This window comes from Anopheles coluzzii, chromosome 3 (assembly GCF_943734685.1).
Source record: "Anopheles coluzzii chromosome 3, AcolN3, whole genome shotgun sequence".
Lineage (NCBI taxonomy): Eukaryota > Metazoa > Arthropoda > Insecta > Diptera > Culicidae > Anopheles > Anopheles coluzzii.
The window spans coordinates 35737592-35756802 of NC_064671.1; the positions used below are offsets into that span (position 1 = coordinate 35737592).

A 19211-nucleotide genomic window follows, 5' to 3' on the forward strand; every position below is an offset into this window, starting at 1 on the left:
GAGGATGGTTATCTTGCGCCATTTTTTTGTTGTTGCTTCTGCCTCTCCTCGTGTGTGCGTGATGCAGTTTGTGCTGAAATTGATGATAAGCAATTATTAATTTTGCGCGCCTTTTCTTTGTGCTGCGTTGTGTGTGTGTGTCTGTGTGTGTGCACGCCTTCCATTACTTCGCGCACTGATTGATCTGATGTTGCATGTACAAAGTGTTAAAATTATGATTGTATCGTATAAACATTAATTTAACTGGTTGTATCATTGTCCTCTATATTAAATAATTTAAATGGATATAAATGGTCAAAAATGTTAAAAAAATATTTTTAATTCTTTCAAATATTTAATAAATTGTACAAGAATTCCTCTTGGTGTTATTAGTAATTTATTTCTAATGGAATTTCAATTAAGGGACAGGATGGGACAAATCTCGCCACATGACTTATGCTACCGTATGCTCCAACTCATCTGTGCACAATACTGCTCCCCAGCCTACTATATTGCTTAAGACAGCTACAAAACGAAAAAGAGGCTCTCCTGTTGTTTTGGCGCCAACAGCAAATTATGCATCACAGCATGCTTCTCAAACCGCCGACGGGCGACGGCGGCAGCCCCACGTGTCCTGTGCGCGTTGCATCCCCGGGAATATACCCCCCCCTATCCATTCCCCCCTCTTTCATCTGTTGATTCAACGAGAAAATGTACAAATTCACGCAGTGCTTCGGCAGCGGGTGGAATTGTATCAAAAATCGTTTGCGCGACGAGCGCGCCGCATACACTTGATGAATGACATCATAACGCCATCGACACGTGCGCTTTTGGCGGATTCCAAAACAAACATCTCCCCATGGGCAGCCCCAACCGGTAACAGGGCAGTGGACAAGGCCAACGCGCATCATAGTAGCATATGTTGCTACTTATCCTAATTTAACGCATCCCGCGGGGGAGACAACGCAATCTTCTCGCTTGCTGCTCCTCCTGTTGCTTGCTGCCGCGCGTGTATTGTTAAAGGGATGCAACAGTGCGCGCGACGACGACGACGACAAACCGTTCATGTTCTTCGTTCCATGTGCACCACGTGTGCAGAATTTGTCCGAGAGAGAACAACACGCGCAGGGTAGTCGTCCCGCCTGTGTGTGATGTGATGCTGATTCTGAACGATTATTGAGATTTCCGTCCGGCTCTAAGTTGGCGGTTGTTGCGTTGGAGCAGAGCGCCCGCCATCCTTCGCTAGAAGCAGAGAGCGAGAGACAGAGCGAACGATAAAGCCCAAGTGCAAATCAAGAAAACCAGAAGTGCGGCTTCATCATCATCATCCCCCTCGTTGCTCGTCGTGTATGTGTGTCTCCGTGTGTGTGTGTGTGTTGTGGGAGGAGGGAATAGGATTGTGAAAATATGCGCGCAAGCGTTTTCACCCTCTCACCCCCCCCTAACAGACAGTTTGTACGCTGAAGAGAAAGAAGAGAAGAGGTAGTGTGTGGGGGGAGCCGTCATGTGCCGCCGCAAGCGACAGAAAGAGAGGGAAGTAAAAGCGCTCTTGATATGGCGGTGGCGCGCATGCTCATTGCTCCCCGGCGAATGAGAAATTGATCAGCCAAAGACGGTGACGACGACGATGGGTGGTCCAGCATCAAATTTGCTACCCCTTCAGAGCGAACGCCTCCTCCCCATTATTGCCCTTCCCCTAATGCCGGTTGCAAAGCCGTCTGTATGTGTGTGTGTGTGTGAGTGGCGGTGGTGTTAAGTTCGCGGTTTGGCGCGCACAACCCTTCTCGGGCGGTATTGCAATAATAATCATCCATTTGCCGGTGTGTATATGTGTGTGTGTGTGTGCCTTCTTTCTCGTCCATGTTTGGTTTGGACGCGGCTCTCTCCTTTTACACCCTCCAAGCTTAATGCCATCGTTCGGTGAACGGAGGGAGGAGGACACACCATTATTACCGGTCCACGACCACCCAACCTTTGATAATGCTTTTACTGTGTGGTGTGGGGTGGAAGAAGGTAACACCCTCCCCCCCTCCTCCTCCAACACCCGGCAAAACGGACGAACCGGTGTGCGGTGGTATTGTTGGATGTGTGCGGAACCGGCATTTTGCTTGCGCTCGCGCGCGCTCTTTCTTTTCTCTCTTTGTTCGTTCGCTCTTGACGCGCGCGATTGCTGCCGCCGCCGCCGCTTCGTAATAGCCGCGCGCAATAGAGAAACCCGTCGTCAGCCGGGCGGCCGGATGTTTTATAGAAGGCGCGCAAACTTTGGCGCGCGCGCAACCTTTTGGGTGGTGTTCGGTTTTGGGCACCAACACACACTTTTCGAGCATGGTGATGGGTCGTTAAAGCGAACGTGGATAGGAGGAGGAAAGACTGATATGATATGTAGGGTGGTGCACACAGACACACACGTCTTAGGTCGTCTTTTCCACCTACGAAATACTACCGGTGGTGCGATTTTTTCTTCTTTTGTATTTGCTCCATTCGACAAGGTGTGGGGTTAAAAATTGGCGCGAAAACGTTCGGCTTGGTTTTGCCTTTTGTTTGCCTGTTTAACGAAGTGTCTGTAGAGCTTGCTTGAGAGTGTCAAATGTATTTGTTTTAAGTAACACAAACATGATTGAATTATAAAACAATTATTATTTTTTTTTTACAAAACTGTTTGACTAATTGTATTTCCATTCCTTCTCTCTTTGCAGTTTGATATAATCAACCGCGTGTGTCTGTCGCGTGCATTTTTTACTTACAAAAAAGCCTCCCCCCGTGTCAGCACCAGTGGCGCACCAATGAAAACACTCAAAGTGTTTCGGGCCAGCTTGTTGGAATCGGGCGCGTTAAGTAAAAAGGCAACAGCAGTAACCGCCACCAGCAGCAGCAGCAGCAGCCAGCGGCGGCATATCCAATCGTAGATTCGATTGATGTGATTTTATTAGTTTTGTAATATTTTATTATATATCCAGGTAAGTTGGTTTTACCAAATGTTCCCTACCACATGACTAACATTTCCTCTTTTCTCCTCCTTTCCTGTCCTTGCAGATGATCTCACAGACGATTGCAGTGAAGAGTAATAATCCCACCGGCAGTACCGATACGCTGTGTTAGTTTGTGTGCTAAAGCCACACACAAACACACATATTGTCCCTGCCCCCCAATACTAACCCGTGATAATCGTGTTAGCGAGGGCCACTACTATACCATCCCTGTGCGAACGGTTCTCCTTCCCGCGTTCTGTGCGTTCGCACCTTCGCGCACCTGGTATAAACTGGTGTGAGTGAGCTTTTGTGTGTGTCCTTTCGCGAGAGTAGGACCGGCGGCGCCGGCCCACTCTTCCCTAAAAACACCCCAACAACCCCCTTTCCGGGTAGGTTTACCCGTGATCTTTTTCCGGTTGGCGCGGCAGTTCCGGCACCAGCAGGTGTTGGAACACAAAAGGCGCCATCATTCCTTCCACAATAGGTAAGTTGAGGGGGAGGAGGCTAAGGCGGTGGCGTTGGGAATTTACTAACTTTTTCGGCATTGCTCGCTCTCGCGTTTTACAGGGTCGTCACACCTCACCAACCTGTCTGGCCCTGCTGCTACTCATAGTAGCAGGGGCAGCACAGGTCACCTTCCTCCACCCCCGGGGTCGCACCTTCAGGTAAGAACGAAGAAAAGCTGCCTGCTGCACACTGGCAATTCCGTTTGCTAACTCCCACTTACCTCTCCTCCAGCAACTCCACGGGTCTGGAGTCCTTACGGATCATACAAAATTACAGTATTTGGGCAACATGCAGGTAAGTGTTTCCATGTGTGTGTGTGTGTTCGTTTGTGGACACCAGTGCTGTAAACTGTCACTGAGAATGTCATAAAAAATATGACTGAAACAAAATCCATGTCAGCGTCACATACTCAATTGTGATAATCAGAGGTGATACTCAAAATGATTGGTGTGACCCATCAATACATGCTTCGTGACATTTTTGGGACCATCGTTTGATCAGTCACTATGTCATTTTTTTGTACTATAATACCACCGACAGAACATGTCGTGACCACCAAGTGAGTGATGAAGAGTTAGGTGCTAAAAAAATGTCAAAAATGTCAAAATGGAGTCACACCTCTGATCATCTAAGTTGTGTACGTGAGCTGATTTGAGCTTCGTTTCAGTCGTGAGTGTTGATGACCACGGCAAGCACTGTTTTCACAGCTAGAAAAAGCCATGATTATGCTTTCGGTCTGATTCAAGCACTCGCACGTCGCGTTCGACTTGTCATGTCGCACTTTCATTGACTGTCAACTATGAGAGAATCAAGCTACCACGGATATGTTCTTTTTTTTCGTTGGAGAACATCTCATGATGCTCATGTGACATATTTTGCAGCACTGGTGGATGCACACAGCAGGAGTTCGTTTATTTCAATTGAATGGTGTTTAATAATCGTTTCTTCCCGCACAGGTGCATCCCGCACACAGTGGCAGCGGAGGGCATCATCCGCCACCGCCGCCCACCCAGGGACCGCCCCAGTCCGCCCATCCGCCACCGCCCCAGCCGATCCCGATCGTGAAGCCGGAGTTCAAGGTGCCCCCGATACCGGCCCACCTGATGGATGTGCGCGGACCGGACGGGTCGCTGGTCAAGATCAACATGCCGGAGCATCACGATCCGAGCAAGCCGCCGAACAACGTGGAAATGCTGAAGGTGAACATCGAGGATCTCAGCCAGTTTCTGTCGTACCACGAGGTGTTCGGCAAGCTGCCCTCCGACATGCTGACCGGCCCGTCCGCCAGCCTAGTGCCATCATCCTCCACCAACACCGCTACGACCAGTGCGCATAGCAATGGTAAATGTGAGTCACCCCCAAGAAAAAACACACATGCCAAACCGTCCTTTCATTTAGTGTGCCACATTCTCCCCAAGTGGCTTTTGTTTTTTTTTTTTGTAGACGTTGTTATTAGTAGTATTTTTTAGGACGGGGTTGCTGTTGAGTGATGTAATATGCTCGCCTGAAATGCTTTTCCTTTTTACTTATTTTAAACTACTTTTAATTACTTTACTTTTTAATTTCTGATTCCAAATTACAATTGAAAAAAGCATTTCGAGAGCGAGTCCTTTACACTACTACTAAAACGTCATCGATCATTTTAGTATTAATTATTTATTGTAGTTGTAGTTTTTAAATTGTATGAATGCATATTATACCTGTTTTCATCATCTCTTCTTTAACCAAGAGGGGATTAGACAGTGTTATAATATGCATCGATGATATTATTATAATTATGGAAAAGAAAGCACTAGCGTGAATCAAATCTCAAAGATATCTTCCTTACGAGCTTATTTTAAAATATTTTTGTATAAAAAAGCAAAGTTTTCTGTTTTCTAAACTGTTAACTTTGCAGATGCTCGCGCTTGATGAGCCTCATCTTGATATTGTGTTTGGTTTCTGTAACTAGCATTAGATTTGGTCGTTTATTTTTGTTTTAGACTGATGTTTTGTAGACCTTCTTTAGTTAGACTATCGATGGATCGTGTCACATTTATCTAATTGTGTGTTTTCTCTCTCTCTCTCTCCCTCTCTTTTCTTTTTTCTCTTTTTTTGCACTCGAACGAAAACGCAATTCGCAAAATGGATTCATTTTCCATACGGTTTTCGTCGTGTGGTGTGTATTGTGTGTAATGTGAAATTCACATTTTGTCTGGCGATTTCCCGCCCCTCTATGCAATAATGTATGTTTTCGGGTTCGGTTCGTTTTATCACCCCTCCCGCTCGATCTCTCTCTCTCTCCCATGAAAATGATACAAAAAACAAAAAAACAAAAAACAGTAAATCACATCCGTCCGGGGCCTACGGGCGAATCTCCATTCAAATGTAGCTACTGCGCGAAAAGCTTCACCCGTAAGGAACACCTGACTAACCACGTTCGCCAGCATACCGGTGAATCGCCTTACCGATGTCCGTACTGCGGTAAAACGTTCACCCGAAAGGAACATCTAACGAACCATGTCAGGTGAGTGTTGCTGTGTTGCTGTTGATGCCGATTTTTTCTTTGACAAGATCCCCAAAAACAACAAAACAAACAAATCCTCCCTTTAAAAAAATAAGAAAAAAAGACTACCCAAAAAAACACAAAAAAAGAACGAATGTTTTGCTTCCTAATGCGAGTTCTTCTCCTCTACCACCACACCTCCCCCCCCCCTCCCCCTTTCATCCGTTCCCGTCAAATCTTTCTCTATCTCTCTTTCTCTCTGTGTTTCATGAGGGGTTTTTTTGTGTGTGTCGAGAACCATATGCGTGCAAATTTTGTTCGTCTTTTCGAAATTGAGAAAGCACGGTTGCGTGTGATGAACCCCAAAATGTGTGTGTGTGTGTGTGCTAGCAAACAACCGAACAACCGCGGCGTGTGTAATGTCCGCGACACATGCACATACACACGGAAGGACATAGGCGCGCGCCCTTTCTTCTGTCTGTCTGTCTGTCTGTCTTTCTCAGTCTGGGTGACGAGCGTGTTACTAAACTACTTACAATTAATGTTTGGAATCTGTACATATTATTAATTTAACACGTTTTTTTGTTAGTTCAATTGACTCAAACACACACGCTACACTACAAAAGATTGACATTTCTTCAGAGAATCATCCTACCTTTACAACACTTATTTCTCCTTCCATTTTGCTTCCTTCGTTCCTTGTGCGTATTCCGTGCCTTTCGGGAAAAAAGTTCCTCTAAAATTGTAAATAATTCATACCCCATCTTTTAAGTGCCTGCGTCGTCCTTTTCGTGTCGAATCTGTCGAATTTAATATTAACCGATTGTTGGAAAAAGTTAGGATTTCTACAAAGGGTACAATATCGTCATCACAGTTGACAAACTCCTCCTCCTGCGTCCTTACCGTGATTTATCCGTTTTCGCTCATGTCCGTTCCCCATTAGCCGTACATTTGTGGGACGGGTAAGATTTTCGACCGTGGACTGAAATGGCCGTATCGGTGGAAAAGGCCGGAACAGTAGCCGCTGGGGGGTACGGTGCTGCCGGGCCCGCAGGTCTTTAAACGTCGTAGGTCTCTGCCTCCGTTGCGTTGGTTACGATTGACGGGTGGCCGCCAGGGTTAAGCGCTTCACGATCCGTTGGAAATAAACGTCATTCTGTGCGTGCAGCAGCATCCTAGCAACCAGTGCGCTGTGAGAAGCAGGTTCCATTCCCTTTTGTCTGTCAGTGGCTTCCGTGGGCTGGTGAGGCATTTTTCGCACGCTCTCTGGATTTTGAAACAAAAGTAACAAGTTCAAGTTCCCTGAAAACAAGTACGTGAGTAAAGTAAACTTTCAAAAATACACTCGCCCTGAAGCGCGCAATACTGTAAAACTCAATGATAATCCTCCTTTTATCGACTACAACACACACTTTTTGCGTTTCGTGTGCGTGTGTGTACCGTCACTGTTTCGTGTTGTCCGTTTGTTGTGTGTTGTTGGCAAACCTGTGTTGTTACAATTAAAGTGGTCCCTTTTACCATTCGCGCACACTTGTCACCTTTTTTTTCTTCGAAACTCTTCCGCTGCTCGTTTGATGTGTGTTTGGGGGAAGGGGTAATGCAAGGAAACGGCCATTTTTTTCTCTAATAGAAAAACAGAAACCACCAAATATCCAAGGATATCTTTGATTGATTCACGCTGTTTCTCTCTTTTCCCTTTCTCTCTCTCTCTCTTTGTATCTTCCTCGAACAGATTGCACACAGGCGAAACACCCTACCAGTGCACATACTGCGGGAAGAAGTTTACGAGAAAAGAACACCTTACCAATCATGTCAGGTGAGAGAATGCTTCCTTTTCTTCTTGCTATTGATTGCTTCCATGTTTTTTGGGGGAGACACTTTTTATGTGTGTATGATGTGTGAAACAAAAAAAACCGAACCCCGGTTGCGCCCCCTGCCCGCAGCACACCCTCCCATCTCATAGGGAGAGGAGAAGAGCCGCATTTTGTTTTTGCTTTTGTTTCCGGTAGAACTGAATTTTTTACGAAACAACACCCAAATGGCGCCCCAATATTGCATCTATTGTTTCGGCCTAAACAAAGAATCAAAATTACTCTTTTTTTTATAAAACGAATTACTCGGTTTGTGGCTCTCTTTTGTCCCGTGCGTATATGGGGGACGCTGAGGAGAGACATATGAGCGGTGGAAGGAAGTGAGAGATTATGAAAAAAAGAAGATGAACTTTTGTTCCTTCCAAATATCTGTTCCATATGTTTAACCCCTCCTTTGAAAATGAAATTGGGAGGGTGGTGCGATACTCGGGGTCGTTAATTTGAAAATCTGCAAAAATGCAACAACAAAAATCATAAGATTCATTCCACAAATATTTCATTAAATTAATTTTTATTGTTGATGCAATGAGGAATTCTCATTCAATAACAAGAAAATCCCACCATTCCTCCTTTTCTCTCCCCCTGGGGGCATGCTTTGGTTCCAGTCATCCTTTCGTGGACAATTGGACAGTTTTCTAATAGATGCTTTTTTGTTGTTTTCTCTTTTCTCTTTTCTATTTTTCATCGAACTCTTTATCCTTCCCGATGCCACTGCGTGCTGCTGTGCTGCCGCCTGTGTAAAAATATCGATATATCTGTCTCACAATCATTTACAAAACTGTACTGTCAATCAACACCACGTCACCAATATTTACCTCTGAATCGAAATGTGCTATAAACACCGCCCTTATCACTCTCAATCCTTTTACACATATCAACCGATGCAGATTGCATACCGGCGAAACTCCATTTCAGTGCACTTACTGCGAGAAGAAGTTCACTCGCAAAGAGCATTTGACTAATCACACGAGGTGAGCGATTGTTTCATGTGTTGTTTAGCTAAACAGACAGAGAAGCGTTTGTTGTTCCTTGGAGTTACCTCATGTGCCTTCAGCAAGGAGATATTGAACACAAACTATCTTGAAATTATTGCAGATTTTCGATTCTTTAACACCCGCTTCCGGTTCCCACGGCAGATGTAAAGATATATCTTTATACAAACAACCAGTTAACTTTTCAGCTCATCATCAGCGTTAATATTATCAACCCTGAGGCGCGGAGACACTCAGTTGTGTTTACAAAAATGTCCTAATCAAAACTTTCCTTTACAGGATGTACAATGGTGTGCTGCTACTTGATATATGAAAATTGAACATTTTTCTGTGAAATGTTGGTGGTAATTTAAAACATCAAAGAGAGGGATTTATTATGCACTGCTCTGAGAAGATATGCCGGAATTTTGTCAATCCTGACCGTGTGTGCCGTGTCCTCCAAAATGGTCGCCTTTTTCCCTCCAGTTTGTCATATTATCGCTTCAACGTTGAGTGTGTGTTGTTCACGTTACATGAGTTCTAAGCTTGTCTCACTTTCACCCATTGATCTCTTCCCCAAGAACTTCTGCACAGTCGTTTGATTAGTCGATTCGTCCAAAGGCAGGCGGAGGTTGTATCTGGTTGTTTGTGTTCCTCGGTGCTCTAGAATGCTTTCTCGCTCTCTCTCTCTCGTGTCCGTTTGGGTCGTCCGTCCAACAAGTTGTGTTCGTACTAGGAAGCACTCTGTGTGTTTGTGACAACGGTAGTGTTTTTTTTTTGTGTACTAATCCAAAACCATACCGCTCTTCATTCTTCTCGACAGGTTGCACACCGGCGAGACTCCTTTTCAATGTTCTTACTGTCAGAAAAAGTTCACGCGGAAAGAACATTTAACAAACCACGTCAGGTGAGCTTTGATCGCTCAAAGTTACCAAGCCCACACACTGAAAACACTCCCGAAGTTCCTCCGATCATCCTTATTCCTTGCTCCTTTCTCTGCTACGAATGCATTCCCAGTTCTTAATATCCCGCCGGAGAGGAATTTCCCTTCGTTGTGACATACTTCAAATCATCTATGCAGATTAAGCCGCCCGTTCAGTGTTTGATGAGTGGTGCCGTCGATCTGCTTTTTCCTCCAAGTTTTCCCACATGCCATGGGATGGATTCTTGGGGGGGGAAATATGAATGCTCGCAACGTATAGGAGGTCTCATACGGAGGCCTCAAACCTTGAGAAGGAATCAAAGATTAGAAGGGTAGCGATTAGCACGCTGCTTCAAAAGTTTTTGATAAATTGGCAGTATGAGACATACATTATAGTCACTCTTTTACTCTATGATAGAGATACCCTCTTGTACTTCCAGTCCGTACAATACGGCAATCCACACACATAACTCTAGTCCGAAGCGCGGTGTATGTTCCTTTTTTCCGTGACGGCGCAGCGGCTGCGGTGGTTCGGTTTGTTTGTTAAATCCTCGAAGCCTAGAGGCTTCGGTGCAAGCTTTCATATTTTCTCCCAATCCGATCCCGAGAATATTCCTCCTTTTTTGTATTCCATTTTACTTTGATCCTCCAACCAACTCCAACTCCTTATTTCCATCGTGTTTTCAATGTCCCCCAACTCCCCATGCAAAACTATTAAATTGGAGCAAAGCTTAAAAGCGATGATCCCCCACCCCCTGTGTGTGCCCTCCTTCCAAGTGGCGGTGTTACTAATGAAAACCATCCTGATCTCCCTTCTTCGACAGGTTGCACACCGGCGAGACACCTTTTCAGTGTTCTTATTGCCAGAAGAAGTTCACTCGCAAAGAACATTTAACGTACCACGTCAGGTGAGCTTTGATCGCTCCAAGCGTGATGGCATCACCTCTCTTTCCCCCAGAATGCGTCGATGCCATCATGTTTTGTGTTGCGTTTTGTTTACCCTTTACACTTTATCAGTTATCCATCCAGTTAAGCTCTCCTCCAGAGCATCTGCCGCGAAGAAGTAAAAATGGCGGCAAAACACGTCCTTGCGAAAATATGATCGATCTCTCTGAACAAGTTTAGACAATAACAAACAAAAAAAAAAAAGAAGAAAGTAGAAAACCAATCTCTATTAGCGCGCTCGGGGGATATGTGTGAGAGAGTTGTGATCTTCTCGAGTACTGCCGGTTTTTGCTGTTTTGGTTTAGTCCTTGGATCAACGTGCTGGTTAAGCCCAGTTAGTTTTGGAGCTATTATTACTATCAGCAGGCAAGAAAACGTTTCAATGTTAAAATGCAGTGTTAATAGAGGGGCAGTCAGAGTAAAATCATTCTGCTTCTTCAACTAGCGATTGCTTTCGAGTAGTGGGTCTTTCATATTTTCAAGAGGACGGGTTTGCGCTCCGTTTTTTAAAACTTCAAACAATGTGTGCCCGCCTTTTAGTAATAAAACATTCGCACCTTTACTATACTACCATCGAACGAGGAGACGAATGTTTGAAGCGGTGCTGTGTGTGTGTGCTTGCCTCTTTTTGCCTCATTTTTGGCAACACTTCCGCACACCTTTCCCCCCACTCTTCCTCACGCAAAAAGTCTATCCTAATCTAAAACAAAAAATCCCACTCTCCCTTCTTCGACAGGTTGCACACCGGCGAGACTCCCTTTCAATGTTCTTACTGTCAGAAAAAGTTCACGCGGAAAGAACACTTAACGAACCACGTCAGGTGAGCTGATTGTTGATCGCTTTCATTTATCTTTTTCCCTCGTCTGTCTCACGTGCACACACACTCACACTCTGAAAAGAGTTACGGAAAAAAAAACAAAAAAGAAAGCTACTTTTTCGCTCTTTTGTGCTCTGTTGCGATGCGATGCGTACTCTTCCCATGCTACGCAGGGTTTCCCGGTGGTGGTCACGCGTACGCATCGCACGCCTTGGTGGCGGAACCGTATTTTCGTTCTGAACCGAAGAAAATTGGCTACCAAAATGAGAGAGTTTCATTTTGTGCGAGGAAAGTGAGTAGTAAGGTTTAGCAGTTGAGGAGGAGAAGGAGGAGCAGGAAGAGGTCGATTGAAAGGAAAAGCGAAGGAAAAGGAAGGAGAACAAAAACACCCCTCGATCAAAAGTAGTGGTGAGATCGCATCGTCTCTGGGATGTAGAAGTCAGGGAAGAGAAAGGAAAACGACTAGGCGCCTCCATCTCTCTGTTTGTTTCTGCTGCCGGGTGCTGCCGCTGGCTGTTGCTGCTGCTGCTGCTGCGAAGAGTATAGTAGGAAAGATTTGGATTTGTTTTGTTTGCTTTGCAAGAGATACACGCGCTAATTGTTGGCGCGAGATGTGTACAGTGCAGGGAATACGGTTGAGTTCGGCATGTTGAAACTTTAATGCTTAAGAGCGTTTTTAATCCAAAGGCTCATTTAGCGCACATTATATCGTAACACAACGCAAACCAATTTGCAAGTGTGTTTGCCGTGGTAGTCTCAATTTCGGACTCATGTTTAAAAACCACATGAACACGGAAGTCTTAAACGAATGCAATATGCGGGAAACGTTGAAATACAACTCCCGACAGCCGGATCTCTCTAGTCGTTGAGCCCATTTTGGCTGCAAACTGTGCTTTCCCCTGCGAAAACATATCTAACAACATAGGCAACAAAAGAAACGCACTTCTTTCACACTTGCTCTCACTGCAACACACACAGGACAGTGGGGACAGGACAGTAGTAGTTCGTGCCCTGCCGGTGGTGAAGGGCGGAAAATTGTATCCTTCCCGAACGGGGAATTTCATCAGTGGGGAAAAGGTTTTTCATCTTATCGGTCTCTTGTTTTCGTAGGTCTATACATGCTTGAGGTCGTCCCCAGAGCCTATTCCTGTGTGCAAGCAATATGCCCATTGATTATGATGCCTTCCAACAACAGGCACACACTCACACGCGACAGTCTTGTATATCCAGAATATGTGGTTGCTGTATATTTCTACCAAAACTACCAAGCACAAATGATCAATCATAATCCCCATTAGATTGTTTTCCTCGAAAAGGCTTGGGTACAATTTTCTCCCCGGAAACACCTCTGCGGCGGCGGGGTGACAATTTGACGCTGCGGGCGCACAAACTTCTCTTCTTCGAACGAAGACGCACCCAGAGCACCCACACGCGGATGCAAACAAAACAGGAGAAAAGGTGTTGTTCTGTTTCTGGTTTCTTTTTTGCTTCTCTCTCTCGGGTTGCGATCGTGTTTTTCATACTTTTGATGCTGTGGTCTGAACTTGAAGAACGTGTTGCGCTCTTCCACCTTCACTTTTTATTTCTTCTTCGTCCTCTCGTTCCCGTCCCTCCGCCCTCTGCTTCTCCATTCTCTGTCGCTAGAGTTGTTACTCGTCTGTCTTTTGCCACGTGGTTGTCGAACGGAAACTGCAGTAGTAGTCGTGTGATGGAATGACTTCAAAAAATGAGGCTTTCGGGTTGCCATCATCATACAGCGGTTTTTGTTTATGAAAAAAAGACCACAACACAACTCAACCATTTTTCGTGATGGCAATTTTCTTCTGTAGAACGAGTGTTCGTGTTTTTGCCCTCCAAAACAGACTGTGCAAAAAGGCATTGTTTTTGTGTTCTCTTTCGCTTGTGGAGTGTGCATTCGCAAATGCAAACTGAATCGTTTAATCGAAAAACTCGTTTCTTTGTCTCACCAATTACCGCTACCCCCTTCCCTTCCATCCCCTTCACCGTTCAACTCCCTATCCAACAGGTTACATACCGGCGAAACTCCTTACCAGTGTACCTACTGCGACAAGAAATTCACTCGCAAAGAGCATTTAACCAACCATGTCAGGTGAGAGAGAGATCGTGTGCCGGCCCCCTCTGTGTGTCGTCCACCACACCCCGTGTTGTGTCTGTTTTCGTGAAACCGTTCCTCTCCCCCTTTACGTACAGCAGGCTATTAGTGTGCCTCCGCAAGAATATGTGTCCCTGTGGGTGACACCAACGGTGTAGATCCTTCTTGGTTCTCGTAGTAACGCGTTTTAGAGAGTAGCCCGCTAACTCGTGGGGCCTCCTCTTGGGTTCTCCCTTCTTGTTGCCCAAGTCTTCTTTTGACGAAAGCCACATTAAGAAATTCATTGGATCGCTTGAAAAGACAATCAGACTTGTTTGGATGATTACTTTATCCCGATTCTTACCTCTTGTTCGTACAAATTGTTCGATGATACAGCTTCTCTCGATAGTGAATGTGATTTGCTGCAATGGTTCCCGAGATGTAATGTTTTTTTTAAGGGTTTGGAACTCGTTTGTGGTGTACTACTTTACCCGCTTCACTTCCGGTAGCAGTACCTCCATCGCCCCGCCGATGGTCTGTAAAAGAGTGTTGTTTACTTTGTGTCCCACGCGAACTAATGACAGTTATATTGGGGTTGGGTTTAATTCTTACTATTGTACAAATTTTTATCCAATTCCACCGGACAGTTTGAAATTGGGTTTTAAGGGATTAGTCACGGTATAGAAATGGAGGTGTGTTAATTAGTATATCTTGCACAATTTCAAACACTATTTTAAGAAGTAGCACACTGTCCCGCAATGGCTAAGTAGCGCAGAGGGTGCTGGTTTAGAAGAAGATGTAACTATTTAACTACTTTTTGCACATCCTTTTGCAGAAATTACACTCAAGACAATAATATAGGCGGCCATGTGCATGCTTTACAGTGAAGAACATGTTGTGGTGTGTAAAGCCTGCTAAAAATTTTTACACATTGGGATTTCAAAATTTATACAATTTTGAAACAAATGAGTTTTGACAAAATAATTCGTTTAACGAAAAGGAACTTCAACAATAATACCCTTGAATCTGTCATTATAACTTATTAACAACACCCAACCCACGCGCGATAAACAGCAGTACTGCTTCGAAGCCTTCCTCCTCATATATGCCCCGAGAACAAGCAAGAGCAAAGCAAATCAAACCAAAAAGCATAAAGATTTAAATTTTTAGACCCGACGGAGGTGGAGATCACTTCTTTCTTTTTTCTCCCGCCTGCGACAAAATAATCCGTTCGCGGCGCGCCCACCCTCCCCCATCTCCGTTACCGAATGTTGTTGGTGTGTTTGTTTTTAATTAATGTTGTGTCCCATTGTTTCTTCTCTCCTTCTCTCTCTCTCTCTCTTTCTTCTCTCTCTCTCTCTTTATCTATCTTTTTTCTTACATATTTTTATACATATATATGCTCTCAACCCGTTAATCCGAAAACAGAATACACACTGGAGAGACTCCCTATCGGTGCACGTATTGTGAGAAGAAATTTACCCGAAAAGAACGTTTAACGTATCACATAAGGTGAGCGCGCTTTGGCCAAAGCACACACCGCTTCGATATTTTAACAACGAACCTTCTGCTCTATATTTATACATTTACTCTAAAAATTGCCCACAACTACTGATACTACCTACTACATTGATAACTTACTCTTCTATAGCTGAGAATCCTTTTTTTTGTTTGTTTTTTTCTTCTTCTTAGAAGCAAAAGTACATTTACACACAAAGCAAAGCCTCCTTTTTTGGGTTTCTTTCAATAACTGGAGATATATGGTGGTTGTAGTAGTAAAAAATGTTTATACAATTGGTACAAACAGAAACAGAAATAGAGTTTAAGTTTATTTGAAGATTCTTAACACGTCAAGAACAACCGCACGCTTCATAAAATGATCAAACTTCTTTTTGTTATTTTTTGGCATTTTTGTTTTAATTTTTGCGTGTCCCCTACCATAACAAACCGTTTACAAACTGTGTGTTGTGGCTGCAAAGTTTGACGGACGGAAACACTCCAGAAATTATGTTTATTGGTTTTGTTTTTGTCGTTTTCATTTTCGGACTGCTCTTAATATATATATGACCGCAAAATGTCTGTAAAAAAACAATACAGTTAATTTTTCGTCCTCCATATGGAACGGATACGATTGAAGGCTTTGATGTGTCGCGTTGCGTTTTCTTTCTCACAAAGCACCGTTATAAGAGAACCGCCCATTATTCGGCAACATTTCCTCCCCCATTTCGGCATAAACGGACCAACAATTGAACTTCAGTAAAGGCACATACCTTTTTAGCTAAAACAACTCACACCTATTCATCAAGTTTAATGTATAAGTTGTCACTGTTCCTCGTGTGACACGACCCACATTCAAAATTTATCAAACCTTTATTTAATGCAATATAATGCAAAACAATTTGGCCAACAAAGGGTCTAAATCAATACAATTCGCTTTGCATGTATTGATCCGTCGAGGAACTTTTATGATACATTTTGAAACAATAAACAACGATGGGCGGGTGTGTGGGGGAAGCCTCTGTGTCTTTAAAGAAGTGGACATTCAAAATTGAACAATTCCTCTCAAAATTCAAAATTATATTTGGGCACTATATTACTTATTCGCAAGGAAAGCAATGGGAAAATTGAAACACAACACAACACATTCGGGCAGTAGCGTTTACACCAACAAGATTGCGAAAGTACGAACAAGACAACGAACCAAGAAGATCCAAACAGTTTCGTTTAACGATTTTTCCCTCTGTCATTCTTGTGCGTGGAAAGAGAAAATTATTCCAAACTCAAAATTACAAAATTATTACAACACACTTTGTTTATGTTACCACCTACTCAACTCGATTCTGAGTTTTATGACGCGTGTGTGTGTTAACAAAAAAATCTGTCTATTAGATTGGTTTGTTATTTTATGTTAACCAGGGTGAAATGTGCCTGCACTTACACATTGGTGAATGGTTAGCCTAGGAAAGGAACTTCAATAGTATTGTTTTATGTTATCTCTCTTCCTTGGTTGGTATCTGGTGTGTATATAACACCCGCGAACATACACACACAAACTTCCACACCCTTCTGCAAATATAACCCGTCTTCTAAAACTTTCTTAGGAACGCAGAGAAAAACAGAAAATAAAGAAAGAGGATCGAATCGGGCGTTCAAACGCATTCGTCGCGTGTTCGTCGCAGAGACACACGCACAATGCACATGCTCTGGCGTCCTGTGCGGCTGTACTTGCGCCCAGCCCCCGTCTCGCTGCGAACGATCGTAAACGATTTCCACGATAGCTTTTTCAACGTGTTTTTCTTTCTTTTTCTTCTTATTTTCTTCCTCCCCGATTGGGTTGCAAATCCGTGTGCGCGCACAACAACGACCAAAACCCTCGACAACGCGACCATCCGATCGATCGGGACGTGAAAACCGTGTGAAACCCGCAATGTTTGAACCAATCGTCGTTATCTGCCGACATCTGCCGACCCGTTTCCAAATGTCCTTTCTAATCGTTCCTGGAACCCTCGCTCTCATTGTGTGTTTGTTTGTGTGCTTCGGGGGTACGGGTGTCATCAACAATCTGCTACTACTACGGCGCATCATCTCTCCCAACTGTGACTGCGTACTTGCAAATGACACTCACAAACACACAAATTCATCTAAATTTCCCTTCATCCTATAATTTTGCCCATCATCATCAACAACCCACGATCCTTCCTTCCTCTACCAATCACGCAACGAATGTGTTTTCATCGGCGGCATCAACAAAACACGCGCGTACGCAAAACATACGCGCCAAAACGTGTGTGCGTGTGTCACGTGTGCTAAAATTGATCTAGATGGCATACGGGAGAGACACCGTACCATTGCACGTACTGCGAGAAAAAGTTCGCCCGCAAAGAGCACCTTACTAATCACGTCAGGTGAGAGTCCCACACACGTATACACACACACTTACCCACCCAAAACACACACACAAACCTCTACGGTACACCCCAAAAGAATACACAACATAAAGAGGCGCGCGCGCTTTACCAACGGAGTGTGTACTCTGCACAAAAGAAGGACGACTCCAAAGTGTCTGTGTGTGTGTCCTTTATGACGTTACGTTTGTTTGTTTGTTTGTTTGTTTGTTGTTCAAAATGATAATAAGAGATGATGTATTCGAGCTCTTCACATCTCCTCTTGCTGCTGCTACTTCTCCTTTATCATACGCCTCCCCCTCACGACTGCTCCAATAAGAGACAGAAGAGAAGAAAGCGCGTGTGGGCGCCGCCAATGCACACAAATGAACAAAGAAAAAGAGAAACATTTTCCCTTCCACACTCCCTTCTCGATCCTCCCTTTGCTTCATTCTTACTATTGTGTCACTCTGCGCCCGAAAGAACCGACGTAGATCGATTTAGCTCTAGGATATTAGGGATATGATAGATCCCTCATATGTCTTCTAACGGTCCGAGTCGATAAAGTCTTTTGTCATTGGAATTGTAGGGAAGATGATGGTGGTTGCACACAGTGTTTTCGTTTTGGCAATTGGTTGGTCTTGTACTGGGGAAAACGAGCTCCTTGGGTCCAAAGAACCAGTTCCTCCTGTTTTCTATCTGCGTTGGTAGTGTCGCATTTTTTGTTTAGTTTCAAGTCGAAAGATCGTTCTCTCGTTAATGGTAAAACTGTTTGTCAATTTGTTAATCGAAGGTTCGAAGAGTTAATTATACTCAGACAGTCTCAATTTATATATGTTATGTTGTTCTTTTATTCAATTTGGTGTCCCATTGCATTGATCGTTGATGTTTCTATTATCATTGCATAAGATCTTTCTGTCTATGTGTCATATTTTCAGACTATGCCCCATTTTGGAGATCAGTTTGACGTACTCTTCGCGTTGTAATCATTTGTTTGATGCAATGTTTAATGCCAAAAGTGCATTTAAATTTCAATTGTCTCTTGTCCCATCTAAAAACCATGTAATCTATAATCCACGATAGCTTTTTTAAACACTATCTTAACTACAATTTCAATGACAGCCCGGGTGACACATCCCAGTTCCCCCGTCTCTACTTCTTTTCCGAAAGCCCAAGGAAATTTACTTCTTCTGGCGCCTCCCTTACACCTATGAAACCCTTCTTTCTGTCCCTTTTACTGTGCCGCGACAGTACTATATCTATTCCACCACCAAGCGCCCAGCTTCCCAACTCCCTCGACGACTCGCCCAACTTTAGCGACCACTTCCCTAGCCCCCCACTCCTCCCCCCATCGCAGTCTTTCTTTCTCTCTATCAACATATCTTTCTCTTCTACAGATTGCACACAGGAGAGACCCCTTATCAATGCACATATTGTGAAAAGAAATTCAGTAGAAGAGAGCGTTTAACGATTCACACAAGGTGAGCGTTTGCATTTGATTTAATTTTTACTTGATCAGCGCAAAACAAAAACAAAAAAAAAAACACGAAAAATCGACAACGATTTAAAAGAAACTAAAACAAAACACAAGTGCGCCCGAATGAAGGTTATCGGCCGAAAAAAAATGGAAGAAATGTTGCGAAAAGAAGAACAGTGAACTTGCTTAACATTCGGCACTACTCTCTCTCTACCCGCCACGACAGCTGAAGCTCTCGTGTGCATGGTTTCTGCTCCTTCGCTACTACTGTTACTACTACTTCTTCTACCAT

The 19211-nt window shown here is 44.0% G+C and overlaps 1 protein-coding gene across 50 annotated transcripts in view; it reads left to right on the forward strand.

The window, feature by feature from the left end:
* LOC120955220 (zinc finger protein 271) overlaps window positions 1–19211 on the forward strand; it is a 68345-nt gene that overhangs the window by 17823 nt on the left and 31311 nt on the right. For 21 of the 50 annotated variants that reach the window (XM_040375852.2, XM_049609218.1, XM_049609230.1 and 18 more), the window contains exons 3-17: window positions 2676–2936; window positions 3013–3432; window positions 3516–3613; window positions 3687–3749; window positions 4412–4802; window positions 5778–5961; window positions 7673–7756; window positions 8699–8782; window positions 9606–9689; window positions 10529–10612; window positions 11386–11469; window positions 13493–13576; window positions 14987–15070; window positions 17380–17463; window positions 18840–18923. In XM_040375852.2, the coding sequence (XP_040231786.1) occupies window positions 3744–3749; window positions 4412–4802; window positions 5778–5961; window positions 7673–7756; window positions 8699–8782; window positions 9606–9689; window positions 10529–10612; window positions 11386–11469; window positions 13493–13576; window positions 14987–15070; window positions 17380–17463; window positions 18840–18923 (1337 nt within the window). In that variant the 5' untranslated portion in view covers window positions 2676–2936; window positions 3013–3432; window positions 3516–3613; window positions 3687–3743. The remainder of the gene's footprint in view (window positions 1–2675; window positions 2937–3012; window positions 3433–3515; window positions 3614–3686; window positions 3750–4411; window positions 4803–5777; window positions 5962–7672; window positions 7757–8698; window positions 8783–9605; window positions 9690–10528; window positions 10613–11385; window positions 11470–13492; window positions 13577–14986; window positions 15071–17379; window positions 17464–18839; window positions 18924–19211) is intronic. The other 29 variants (XM_049609223.1, XM_049609261.1, XM_049609232.1 and 26 more) reach the window with 27 other exon arrangements.